Below are 14,594 nucleotides of genomic sequence, written 5' to 3'. Positions count from 1 at the left end.
TATAACAGAGGACTGCTATGCTAACTTTAGTCCCTCCAAAATTGTTCATGTTCTTGATAGTGCTGCAAGCTCACTGCGTATGACATTCAGCTCTATTACGCCTCTAAAAAGGAAGATAATAAAACCAAGGAGGTTAGCTCCATGGTAAAGCCCAGAAAATTGCAAATTAAAGCAAGCATCATGAAAACTTCTTACAATATGCAAGAATTTTGTTTAGCCTGGCAAATTAGCCTATTACTCAGTGTTAATAGAGGAAAATAAGAACAACCCCAGGTTTCTCTTCAGCACTGTAGCCACGCTGACAGAGAGTTAAAACACTACTGAGCCATGTTTACCTATAGCCCTCAGTCTTAACGACTTAATGAGCTTCTTTGATAAAAATCTATCACCTCCTGCTCCCATCTGGTACTGATTACCTTCAAAGACATGAACCTTAGAAAAAGTGCTTAAACCTGATATATATTTAGATTGATTGTCTCCAATTGACTTTCACCCACTAACTTCAGCAGTTTCTTCATGCAAAACCACCAAACTGTATCTTAGAAGCAATCCAACTAGGTTGCTACAAGAAGTCTTACCCTCTAATTTATAGTACTTGATCTTAAACACCTCTTTAACCCCTTAACGCCGATTGTCGCGTCAAGGGGTTAACTGTCCAGCCCAAAGTTATGCTTCTATAGGCTTAGACTGCTGAGTGACTTCCCATGATATACTTCTCTCTTCTCTCCCTCTCCATCTGCATGTATTCATGCCCCATTAATGCGTGTTACTAACTGGGCTTCTTCCCCAGAGTCCTTCTGCTTTCTCGTCCCACAGGTCCCCATGGTGGCTGCACCTGGATTGTGGATTAAGGTTGCACCTACCATCGTGGTCCTGCTTCATGGCCACCGCTACTGTTATTTTCATTAGTCATATTTCTTTTATGATTGTATACATAATATTGTGATTATAATAATATACTATTGTATATTAAGATGCATATTTTATCATCCACATAACATATACATATAATGTCATATGTGATTTTTTCATGAGTCATATTTCTGTTATTATTATAGCTGATACTGTAATCATTTTCATTTCTGTGCACATCGCTCTCTCTGTCCCTCTTTCTTTCTGTCTCTCTAAACCCATCCGGTCGAGGCAGATGGCCGCCCACCCAGAGCCTGGTTCTGTCCGAGGTTTCTGCCTGTTGAAAGGAAATTTTTCCTCATCATCGTTGCCAAGTGCTTGCTCAGGGGAAATGTTGGGTCTCTGTACTTATAGAGCATGGTCCCTACTTGCTCTATATGGAAAGTTTCACTAGACAACTTTGGTGCTTTAAAAATTTAATTGAAATTGAATTCAACTCAATCTGATAGAGACATAGATTCAGTAATTTTATTGTGATTGGTTGTTTGAAATTGACTGGACACCTGATTCACTTTATTGACTGGTGGACTTGCTTTGCTTACCTTCCTGTCATTAGGTTCTGCATTCACCCCCTCGATGTCTCCCTGTAAAATACAGACATGTACACAGACAAGCCCCCCCCACACAGTTTTATTTTCAATGAGAACACTTTGTTCATTATGCATATAATGAATATTAGCTTTAAATTAACACAAAATTATGAATTGTCATTTGTCAGAAACCTGACAGTAATTGTAGTCATAAATATTATTCTACATAAATTCTAGAGTACAGTAGAGTGCAGTACAGCACAATGCTTTGATTTTGTTTGATGGTGATACTCACATCATGCAGAGGATAGGCAGATGTATAGACACCATTAGCTAGCAGACTGGTGATCCCTGTAAAAAGGCATATTCAACAGGATTACAATCCAGGAAACACACACACACACACACACATATAAAATAAGATACAACTTTATTAATCCCACACCAGGGCAATTAAATTGTTAAATTGTTACATGCAGCAAACAATAAAAGATAGATATAGGAAGAACAAAATAATCAATAAAAAAGGTATACAGAATAATAGAATAATAATAGAATAGACAATCAGCCATGTATATGTACATTATATACAAAGAGTATGAAAATACTGCTGCTGCAAGAGTATAACAATATATATTGCCTTCAGATTAATAATCATAATAACTAGTGTTAATACTATTGCACAGTAGAACAGTAACAAATATGCAATATTGCCCAATATGTAAAGGACATGAGCGTATGTTGGCATAAGACAAAAAATAGTAAATTTGTATGGGAAACAACATCAACACAGTCTTATGTTATGTGATGCTGGAGTTGAATAATCTAACATCTGATGGAAGAAGGACCTGCGGTAGCGTTCCTTCTTGCACACTGGATGCAGCAGTCGGTTGATGGTGTCCAGAGGGCAGTCCAAGACAGAGCCAGCTCTCCTGACCAGTTTGTTTAGTCTTTCTATGTCTCCCTCAGAGCTTCCACAGCCCCAGCAGACCACTGCATAGACGATTGCAGATGCCACCACAGAGTCATAGACTGTTTTTAGACTGATGTTAAACCTGGATGTAATCTGTGGCACCTTGTTGCAGAAGTATATCACCATCTCCTTAGTCTTGCTGGGTTTTTGTGCAGGTGGTTCAGTCCACACCAGTTGACAAAGTTGGTGATGATTTCCCAACACCTACGTCAGGATGCTATTTGGAGACTTTAGCTCAGCTTTCAACACCATCATCCCAGACAAGCTGGCACTGAAGCTACACGCAGTGGGTCTGCCTGCGTCTCTGTGCCACTGGATCAGAGACTTTCTCACCAACAGGCCTCAGGTGGTGAGAATAGGGAACATCACATCATCCTCTCTGGTCCTCAGCACGGGCACGCCACAGGGTTGTGTGCTCAGCCAAGCCCTCTCACCATGTTTACTCACAAGCTGTGCTGCCATCCACCCCACCAACACAGTCGTGAAGTTTGCGGACGACACTGCAGTAGTGGGTCTCATCTCAGATAACAACGAGACCCAGTACAGAGAGGAGATACACCAGCTCCCCCAGTGGTGTTCAGCCAACAACCTGGTGCTGAACACAGGGAAGACCAAGGAGGTCATTGTGGACTTCAGGAGGTCCAGAAAGACGGATCACGCCCCCCTCCTCATGGACGGAGAAGTGGTGGAGCGTGTGGACATCATCATGTTCCTGGGCCTCCACATCACATCTGATCTCTCCTGGTCCATGAACACCTCCCGCCTGGTGAAGAAGGCACAACAAAGGCTCTTCTTTCTCAGGAAACTGAAACGGGCTGGACTCTCCTCTCGGTTGCTCATCAGCTTCTACAGGGCCACAACTGAAAGCATCCTCTGCCTTAGTGTGACAGTGTGGTATGGCAGCCGCACGGCACAGGAGAGGAAACAACTGGCGGTTAAATCTGCCAGTCCTCCATCGCCATAGACCCCAGCCATCTGGGCCACGGACTGTTTGTACTGCTTCCATCATTCTATTAGTGATTTTCTCCATTGTGAGATCAATAAAGTCTAATCAGGAAAGCGGTAGAGGAACATCCGCACCACCACCAACAGACTGAGGGACAGCTTCTTCCCCAGAGCTGTCAGAGCTATCACCCCCAGCAGCCCCTCACTGCAGTGAGAGACTGTGAGGACTATGAGCCACTGCACACTGCACTTTTACACCTTCACCTCCACCTTCTGTAAACTTAACATTTAAGTACACACACACTTAACTAAATGGTCAGCCATTTGCACTCAGTATATACATTTTAGTATATTTCAGCTGCTGTTGGTATATTTTAATGTTTATTGTTTTAGTATATTCATATTGTCTAAGTATATTTTCATTTCTGGTATATTTTATTGTATTTACGCATATTTTTATCTGCATGTTAGTTTATTTTATTCTAGTATCTTTATTTTATTTTATTATCTTTCTTATCTATTTTATTGTTTCTAACATGGGGGTTGCAATGCAAATTTCATTGACATGTTATGCTCAGTGACAGTAAAGACAATCTTGAATCTCAATCTTGAATCTTGAATCTTTAGTTCCCAGATCCAAAAACCCTCTTCTACTCATTCAATAGGGCTTTCAGTTCCGGGGACACCCAGGGTTTATTGTTTGGGAAACACTGGACCTTCCTGGTAAGCACAGTGTTGGGGACAGTACTTGGACTTACAATCATTTCCTGGAGACTGCAGGTCTGATGAAAGCAGGAAACATGACTAATAGAAAATTCTGGTTTATTACAACTTAAGGTTTTTTTTTTTTTGTCATTTTGTCATTTGTATTGGTTATGTATGATTGCAATCACAGTGCTGAGATCTGGAGACATGTGAACAGTACTACGAGTCCAACAAACAAAACAAGCCAGCAGTTCATAAACATATTAATCATGTTGATGGGTTGCAAGAGATGCTACAGCATCAGAAACACTACATCGGGCAAAACAGCTCAGAGCATCTGAGCCTGTCTGGCCTACATTTTAGAAAGTGAGTGTGACTCACAGTGGTGTGAATAAACAGTAATTATTGCCAAAATGTTGGTGAAATTTTAACATGTACTACACGTATGTCCGTCTTTAAAAGGAACATTTGGCATGATGCAAAAAAGGAGCACATGACTTTTTCAGCTCAAGAACCGTTAAAACAAAAGTTAATCTTGAATATGAGTATTCTGGTCGATCAAACCCAGAAAGTGCTTTTGCTGTAGGAACTATTTCTGTATGTTTATGTAATGCATCATTTCTGTGCAGGCTTTCACTGTGCATACTGATTGGACGAAAACAAATGAAGTTGACTTGACTTAGCTTGGCTCGGTTTCTCTCAAATTCTCCTTTTACTTTATTTAAAATATTTTTCTTTTTATTTCCTATGTTTATTTAGCATTTTCTGCCTCAAACAAACCTGAACAAATTTTTCTCATCCGACAATTACATAACACTCAAGAGACTGTCGAACTCAACCAAGGCTGAATAATCTCACCAGCTAGCCGTCACTTCCAGTCATAACTGTACTGTGTAGATAACAGAAAAGTTGCATGCAGGTAGCTAAGATTTGACATGATAGCAGAGGTGATCCCATACTGTGCCCTGTAGTGGTAAGTATTATACCTGTCAACACTGGGATTTGAAAATAAGGGAAACACAGCACCATCTCCAGGCAGAGGAGCAGCTTCACTGACAGACTGCTGTCATTGTCCTGCTCTATGGACAGACTGAAGAGATCGTTCCTCCCCCACGCCGTATATGCTGGACTTTACCACACACACACATCTATATGCTGGACCAAAGTGTGGACAAACCGACTGTTGCACACTGTAATTTTGCACAACTGCACTACAGTGCCCATATTTAACTGCCAGATGTTTATCCTGTATAGCTTAGTTCTATATTTTTATTTTTTCTTATATTGTTATTTTGTATTTTGTATTGGATTTTTGCCTCCTTGTTCTTTACTTGAAAGTTGTTCATTACTTGAAAGTCTATCTATCTACCTATCTATCACCAGCGTCCCGCCTTGGGTCATCCCACCATCCTTACCCCTGTACACTACAGTTAGTTGGTCAGTGTGGGGAAGCCTGACCAGAGCGGTTAGGGAGGTTGTGTGAGACAGACTCTGTCCAGGTTTAATACAGTTGGTATATTTAATATTTAAAGGAACTGACACCATGTGATACATTTACCTAAAAATATGTACAAAACAAAAAGAGGAAAATAAACAATTAACTTGGCTTCACTGAACAAGCTCAGAAAGAAAATGATGGATTTATGGAATACAGAACTGTACCAATAAACCATACCAAACTTAACAATACCTGTCCATGTTTTACTGTAATCAATCATTGCATATTTATTTATTCCTTGTATAAGAGATATAGGCCTTACCCATGGAGTATTTGGCTCTAGTGCATCTTGTCCTCTTCAATACCTCATACACCTGATGATACAACAAAACAAAGCAGATTCATTCTTAGAAACACAAGAACATGCATGTGTAGATAATAGCTGTATTAGCATAATGGTAATAGCATAATTAGCTGTGTAGATGTGCATGTCAATGCAGCAGCACATGTATAATGCAGATTCACAGAATATATCAGTTTTTTCAATAAGTTTTTTCCAATCCCTTATGGAGTCACATAGATTGGAGATAAGTACACATCAAGGAGCACAAGGTGTCAGGCCTATGTTATTAGATTCATGTAGAAAAACACAAGAACAGGACTTTATATCCATTACCTCCTGAAGGAGCAATCTTCCAACCACTCATCTACTAAAACCAATACTTACTATTGTGCTCCTGGTTTTGCTGTCAAAGAACTTGTCCTTGTCAGACAAATCGAATCTGGCGGCAAAGAAGAAAATACATCTAGTTTTACTTGCAGATCCAGAGTGCAGACCGATTTTCTCTTTACTGAGTAGATTGGAAAGAAAGGTGAGATGAATGACATTCAACATCTGCAGAGTTAAATTCTATAGTGCAGTTAATTTTGCTGTCCACCTATCATAAAGTGGACAGCAAAATTGTCCACCTACAATAATACTAACCTCCCTATTATTCTTACTGTGCTTAGCCACAGCATATTTGGATTGCTACCTTACAGTTTTTGAAGCAATGTTGGTGTTGAGGGGTGAGGGGGGAGTTGTTGATACTGTATTAACTTGGGTCCTTGTTTACCTTCTAGCTTGGTTTACCACCTTTGCTCCTCGTCATCCACAGTTAATACAGATTTTTTAAAATTATCATTTATTTATTTATATTTTATTTACTTTATTGATCCCAAGACTGGGAAATTATTATCTGCACTTCACCCACCCTGTTTGAAGAAACACACACACATGCAACATGCAGTGAAACACACACATGAGCAGTGGGCTGCAATCAGGGGGTTTAAGTGCCTTGCTCAAGGGCACATCAGCCAGCTAATGGAGGGGGAGGGAATACTCCACCACACCCAAATTTTCTGCCAGTCCGGTGGGGGAATCGAACCGGCGATCTTCCGACCAAAAGCCGCTTCTTCAACCTTTGCCCCAAATCTCTTTATTTGTGGTTTATTTCTTCTGTGTTCTTGTCTCTTGGCATGTCTGTAAACCAGAAAAGCTTATCTCTGCTACTATACAGTAGGTTTTAGGACCACTCCAGATAACTTTAGCCCAAGGCTTGAAAGCAGCCCTGTTGAGAGATTATGGATGTAATGTAATTTTTGATTTTGTGCTATATTGACTCAACTAGCTGGCACTGGCAGATATTGTAGCAGTCAAAATGTAAAAATGATGGCTTTGAACATTTTACTGATAAAGTTTGTATGAATATATTGTAAACCAAGTGGCTTTACATTTACCCTAAAACCTCTTTTACTACAGAGCCACACAGGTGTCATTGGGAGAAAAAATGAATTAATTAAATTTGAGAGCAAAAGTTATTTATTTTGTGTATGAGTTAAAAAAAATTACTGTGACAGCAGTCAGACCACAAACATATGAAGGTAATTCTTCAAAGAAAATCACTTGGAAGTGTGTGCACTGAAGGCATTTCATGAAAATGACTGAGTGGGCAGCTTCTCTTGAATCTCTTGAATCTTGAATCTCTTGAATCTTGAAAATGACTGAGTGGGCAGCTTCTGTCAGTCAGTCAGTACTTGTGTTGGTGCTTGATGGTCTACACTGAAACAGTCCAAATCATACTTGTGCCTCCACTGACAGACAGCATTAATCTGAAGTTAAACCTGCAATTTTGGGGTTTTAATTGATTTATTTACTGGTATTTAGTCCTGGAGTAACTTACATATTACCTCAAGAAATTGCAGTACATACAATACAATTCAACTCAAGAATGACCAAACTGTTAATGTGCTTTGAAAGACACTTTACACCGCAATCTATAACTAGGCTTAATCCCAGGGAGCTGGCCTGGAGTGTTTTCACAACCGATGAAGATTAAATGATGGAGAAGATGTGGAGGGTGCTGGCTGTTAGTCAGAGCTGTAAATATAGCAGCCCACTGCCCACTCTCTCCTCCATACATCCCAGCAGGCTGACATTTATGCTAAGACATTTGTCCTCTCTGATCATTGCCTTTGAAAGTGGATTCACTTGTTGGGGCTGAGCAGAAAGCATAAGTGAAGTCATGACTTCTGTCTTTACTTAATCCAATTAGTCAGTCTAAATGCATTATTTAGCTATTTTCAACATCCTCCAATAAGTGTGAAAAAAATAAAATTACTTTTGTGATTCAGGCTAGCTGTGTTTGTTTCCTCAGGGGGAAGAAGGCTGATGGATGCTTCAGCTTTCTGCCATGCTCTCGTCAGACAGCCTCATAGGCTTTTGGGCTATTTTTCAACTCCAATTAACACCTCTGTGGTTGCTACTTCTCTGTGCTGTTGCAATAAAAAAAAGTGTGCATAAGGCTACCCACTTCTGCTCAGAAGTGAAATCACATGAAATGTGGAGGACAATGCTCTGCTTACAAAATTCTCAAGTTTAAATGTTTTCTTTTTCTGATTTTAAATTTGCTACTAACATAACTAAGTTTGGAGAGGTTTTACTCACAGATGCTGCTTCTCTCTGGAGAAAGGATGAGAGAGGGATTTGATGCTTTGTGGTCGGTTGGCGTCAACTTTTGGATGGAGAGGAGCCGTGACTTTGTGAATAAACAATCGGATTTTCTCAACCAGATTACTGCCTTGTTTCACATCGTAAACCTGTAGAAGGCACAAAAAAAACTGTATTCAGATGGAAATTAAGGACTCTGTATGTAATTAATCCCATAAACAAATGGGTGGTCTCATTTAGATCAAAATTTCTTTTTCAAGAGTTTTTAAAGGTTAAAAACTCTAATATAGTTATAGCTAGAATCTAATATTCTAACTACTGTAATTAAATATGGTCAGAGAGCAGAGGTAATTTGTCAGTTTTTACAACAAAGCCTTTGTCTATAAGGCTCTACTCTACTACGCATTTAAAACAAGCTGGTGTTACATAAGAGTAATTTAAATGCATCAAAAGCAGACTGCAGGTTTGCAATGGCCAGATTAAGAGATATTGCTTATGTATATAGTGCATAGAAGAGGACACCTTCTCTAAGCTTAAGTGCACTTGAATTGGAACTCACAGTGTGCTATGACATGGACTAAATCTGACTGGTTTGAAGGTTGTCTGCAGAAACTTGCACAGTTCAATTGGAACTAGGGTTCAAACTGTGTGGTTCTTATGTTTGGACTGAGTCAGCTAGTGTTTTATGTTTAGTGCCAGTATCGGATACTTCTGTATTGGACAATTAACTATAAAGTAACTGTAGTAAGGTTTGGCTGCATAGTCTCTCTTTAAATACAGAAACTTGACAAATGTTTGATCCATTATTCATGCATTTTGCATTTCTATCACACTCCAAGGCTTGTAAGGCTCACTACAAAATGGTCATGTTGGGCGTTTAACGTTACACGAATGCAAAGGAACAGGAAACGTTCATCTTCACACTTTTTAACCACTCAGCCCTGCAACTCTGCAAGCCAGTTCAGTCACCCTCAGGGCAAGAAAAAGTTACAGTAAATATACCCTTTGCAAATTCTCAATTTACTGATGAGTGGAGTACCTTCTTTGTTGGCATCTTGAGTTTCATGAATTCAGCTTCCCGGCACAGAACGTTCCAAGGAGCATGGATCTTCAAGAAGCCGATTCCAGGGATCTTACTCTGAAATATAACCAAGGTTTGGATATTCAAATACAATTTTCTATGTAGCCACTGTTGAAACAGCGGACAGTTCTTGACTTTCCAAAATGTATAAACCACCCCAATAGACAATTTATGTTTGGACGACATTTAGAAGAGCAAACATTCCAGCTGCCAGAGCAGCCTGTTGCTTCTCTGTTAGATTTAAAACTCTGTTGTCTGGTAGAGCCCCAGGAAAATCCTCTGCATCCACTTCAGTACGAACTCACGTATTTATTGCTGCATAGGAGATTGTCTCTGCAGCCTCTACTATTATGTAAAACCACTCAAATGCTGCCAGACTCACTTCACGCCCTTCATCCTAGCACACTGATTTGTCTGGATACAGAAATATATAACAACCAATTCAAACTAGGTGACTTGCTTTATAAATCACACAAATTTACCTTGTATGTTAACATAATATGTTCAAATGGTTTGTTCTGTCTGCTGACTATAAGCAATGTCTGACAAAGTTAAATTGCTGTGAAATAAGGTTGCTGCAGCAGGACCACCATCATACAGCAATGATAAATATAAGCTAATGTTAATTGGAATATGGGGGTTAAAATAAACAAAAGCACAAAATGAGGTGATGCAGCTGCAGAGGAAGAGTGGTTGCCCTCTGAGCAGAAGGTCAGTGGTTTGATCCCTGTATCTCAAAGTGTCCTTAGGCAAGGCACCTTGCATGATTACCTCTTACCCATTACTTACATGAATTGTGTCATTCAGTGGTTCTAAAGGCAGCAAGATAACAGAAATTTTGATTCTAATTCCAAAAATGCAGACACATTCAATATCCATCAGCTTAACTACAGTAAATAGGTGTAAGTGGACTCTCTATATTGGGGGTGCTGCAATCTTCACAGAAAAATGTTCCTTTAGATGTGTGGAGTGACAACTGTGTACAGGGAAACAAAAAAACATACGGGTCTTCTTTTTTGCCTTCACTATCAGTGGTTTCTCTCTGGTTAAGGTTTGTTTGGTGAGATCACAGTTTGGATTGGGTTTAATCACCTTTTGGTGCATATGCATCAGATCTGATTGTCCTAGGGTGCCTTTTGGATCTGGCCTCTTGTTATTGAAACTTTTTATGCACATAAGATGATGTGGCTATGCTCGGTTAGGTTGGCCAGAGTTTCCTTTTTGATCATTGGCCCAGTCTCAACAAATATTTGATGGATCACCATGAAGTTTACAACAGATTTTTAAAATCCCTAGTTGAGACATTCAGATAGCTTTGGTGATCCTCTGATTCCTCTAGTGCTACCAGCAGCTCAAAGTTTTCACTAATCCTATCAGATATCAACCACATGGACTCTGGCCACATTACAATTAAAGAACAACTCTGAAGCAAGGACACAGAGCTGTTAGTTGTTAGCATGACAAATATTTTCTATTTTATTAGCGGTATATATTGCCCTAATTGCAAATGCAGATGCTGCAAATGATGTCATCTACTCAGTCACAAACGGGCTGCAGACACAACATCAACATGCCCTCCTTCTTATTTCTGGTGACTTTAATCATGGCAATAAAATACTGGAATTGTTTTATGTCAACACTAAAGAGGCACATAACTCATCACCTCACAAACCTCTCGTACACAGGCAGCCAGCTGTCACTTGCGCAGTGAAAAGATGGTCCAGTAAGGCTCATGAGGTATATGTTGATGCAACTGTGCTGCAGGTCCCCTGTGATGCTCATGGGGAGGACACTGACACTGCATAATGGACGATGTCTACTTCTGTGTGGAGAATGCTGTACCCTCAAGGACTGTTGTGTTATGTTTTTCCATCAACAAACCCTGGAATGCTCCTGACATAAAAGCTCTCCTCGAGGAAAAAAGAGGGTCTTTAGGTCAAGAAACAAAGAGGAGATAAAGAATATGGAAAGGAAGCTTAGAAGAAGGATCAGGGAGGGAAAAAACAGAGAGGAGCAAGATGGAGAATCAATTGGAGCAGAGCAACATCAGTTGAGTCCAGAGGGGCCTGAAAACCACCTCAGGCTACAAGGAACCCAACTCCCAGCCTATGGGGAACCAAAGGTGGGTGAATGACCTGAACCTTTTCTTGAACCTTTCCTTCCTGCTGCAGTTCCCACTGCCTGCAGGCCTTGCGTACTGCCCCACCCTGACATATATCCCCCTTCCCACAACATTCAGCTCACAGCCCTCTTATCCTAATCTGTCCCTCACAACAAAACCAGTGTGAGGAATGGACTCAGGAGGATCAAGGCAAGAAAGGCAGCAAGTCTGGATGGCATTAGCTAAAGGGTCCTCATGTCCTGTGCAGACCCGTTGTGCAGAATAGTTAAGCACATTTTAGCCTGAAGCCAGGGATAGTGACACAGCTGTGGGAAACATCCTCACTAGGCTGCTAAAAGAAGGTTTACCCTTAATTGGCTCTTCTTTATTAGAAACGATCAACCTGTCTTTATCAACAGGCTTCGTACCACAGTCCTTTAAAGTAGCTGTAATGAAACCTCTTCTTAAAAAGTCTACTCTTGATCCAGGGGTTTTAGCCAACTATAGACCTATATCTAACCTCCCCTTTCTCTCTAAAATCCTTGAGGAAGCAGTCACTAATCAGTTAAAGAAATAAAAAAATATATATTTATTAGAGGATCTCCAGTCAGGATTTAGAGAGCATCATAGCACAGAGACAACACTGCGTAAAGTTACAAATGACCTTCTAATTGCATCAGACAAAGGAGTCGTCTCTGTGTTAGTCTTGTTAGATCTTAGTGCTGCATTCAACACCGTTGACCATGGTATCCTATTACAGAGACTGGAACACTCAATTGGCATTAAAGAACTGCACTAAGATGGTTTAAATCCTACTTTTCAGATCAAATTTAGGCTCAGGAGGTAGAGTGGTCGTCCATCTAACAGAAGGTTGGTGGTACGATCAGCCTTGGCAGCCTACATGCCGAAGTATCCCTGTCTTTGATTAGGATATGTCCTTTAACACGTAAAACAAATTTCAAGGACTTTTTCCACCTACATAATGTTGTAAAAATCAGGCACATCTTTTCTCAAGAAGCTGCTGAAAAACTAGTCCCCTCATTTGTTACCTCCAGGCTGGATTATTGCAATTCCTTACTATCTGGCCTCCCCAGTTCTGTATCTTAAATTTGTAGAAGATGAAAACACTTATTGTGAAAAATAACCACCTGCCTTTAATTTTTACAGTCTGGTGTTTCAATGTTAAATGCATCATGTAACATGATTTTACAGCTTTTAGATAAAATGTACCATCATATTGTAGTAATTCTGAAAAATCAGCGTAACTTTCGGATTCTGAGATAGGAGATGGCCTAGAAGATGAAACTGACACAGGCCCCAGTGGTTGACACACCTGAGAATGCTGTCTCTCCAACAATGGCCACACATGCACGGGTCTAGCCCGGATAACTCTGGGTAGGCATTTCCCCTCTATTGGTTGGTGTCTTTTTTTGGGGCTCAGATTTGAGATCAAACAAGTTCAGTTGTCCACCCTTCTCGGGATATAGCATTCGCTGATCAATAAATAGCATCTCATGCATCTTTTGTGTGCTATTTTATATCCACTACTGATGCTACAAAATGTGATAGCTTGTCTGCTCTTCATTTCCTGCAGCAGTACCTCCATTTCAGAAATACTGAAGTTTTTCTCTGTTTGGAGTCCAGTGCTCCACTATCTAGAAATTCTTTTGGGCATTCCTGACTTCTTCTCTCTCTCTCTCTCTCTCACCCAACCGGTTGAAGCAGATGGCCACCCACCCTGATCCTGGTTCTGCTCAAGGTTTCTGCCTCCTAAAAGGAAGTTTTTCCTCACCACTGTCACCAAGTGTTGCTCATGCGGGACTTGTTGGGTCTCTGTAGATAAAGAGTTTGGTCTGTACCTGCTCTATTTGGAAAGTGTCCTGAGACAACTTCGGTTGTGATTTGGTGCTATATAAATAAAACTGAAATTGAAACTGAATTCTATTTTTTTTTCTGTATGTTATTTTTGTGCGTGATCACAGCCTTGCAGCCACACCATTTTATGATGATTAGCACAGCGTTTACCTCTGCTTATTAGAAACAACCGGTATGTGCTCTAAATATACATGGACAATGGAATTCATCAGTAAAGGAACAAAAATGTGGAAAATTCAGCATTTCAGATCGCATCATTATGGTGACATCGACTTTTCTTGGGCTCTTTGTCAAGGACAAATTTAAGACAAAACATAAAAATCTCTACATGGAATTATCAAGCGATGAGAGCCAGCTCCCGGGCTTGCCTGGGACTTGCAGCTTTAGTGTCAGTATGTTAGCAAGAACTATAATTGATAGTTAAGAATTTTAAGTATTATATTTGCCATCATAATCAGCTGCACAGGTGTAGTGCAGTGTGAACTTTGACAGGCAAAGCATCAATGACTAAAACATCAACTGTTAGAATACAGCAACACAATCAGTTTACAGTCTCCTGTTGTACACTCCCACCCTGCCCCCACAGCCCAGCCCCTTACCCTTTCATCCTTTTCCAGCTCCAGCCCTGTTTCCAAGAGGTTTTCCTCAAACTCCTCCCGCCTGAAGCGCTTGTCATCCTCATGATAGTCTGACCGTTGCTCTTGGGCGGCAATCTCTGGGTCTTCTTTTGGCTGCAGCTGGGCTCGGCTGCTTCTGATACTCAAACTGCGCTGAAGCCGTCGGATGAAGTTGTTGTTGCCAAACCTGGACGACTGACGCCGGATGCTGCTGGGCTTCTGGATGTGGTATGCCAGCACATAGTCCACCCGCCGTCGTCCATCAGAGAAGTATGGGCCTTGACCCGGATACTGGGGTGAGCCATCATCCGTGTAAAGACTTTTCATTGGCTACGAGAAAGACGGGAAGAGAAAAATATCATATATTACTGTGTATGTATAGAAATATTTCTTACTTATGAAAAATAACCTTGACAAAATACCGCAAG

The 14,594-nt window shown here is 40.5% G+C and overlaps 1 protein-coding gene across 1 annotated transcript in view; it reads right to left on the bottom strand.

Annotated features, from left to right (window-relative positions):
- The window catches only part of ano1a (anoctamin 1, calcium activated chloride channel a), a 73,383-nt gene that overhangs the window by 40,897 nt on the left and 17,892 nt on the right, over positions 1-14,594 (bottom strand). Inside the window, exons 3-9 of the mRNA XM_041943727.1 lie at positions 14,149-14,496; positions 9,532-9,630; positions 8,490-8,641; positions 6,231-6,285; positions 5,826-5,877; positions 1,738-1,793; positions 1,455-1,496 (exon numbers count right to left, since the gene is read on the bottom strand). Coding sequence (XP_041799661.1) covers positions 1,455-1,496; positions 1,738-1,793; positions 5,826-5,877; positions 6,231-6,285; positions 8,490-8,641; positions 9,532-9,630; positions 14,149-14,496 — 804 coding nt within the window. The remainder of the gene's footprint in view (positions 1-1,454; positions 1,497-1,737; positions 1,794-5,825; positions 5,878-6,230; positions 6,286-8,489; positions 8,642-9,531; positions 9,631-14,148; positions 14,497-14,594) is intronic.

This window comes from Chelmon rostratus, chromosome 1 (genome assembly GCF_017976325.1).
Source record: "Chelmon rostratus isolate fCheRos1 chromosome 1, fCheRos1.pri, whole genome shotgun sequence".
In the NCBI taxonomy this organism is placed as follows: domain Eukaryota; kingdom Metazoa; phylum Chordata; class Actinopteri; order Chaetodontiformes; family Chaetodontidae; genus Chelmon; species Chelmon rostratus.
This window is presented reverse-complemented; position numbering and strand designations above follow the sequence as displayed.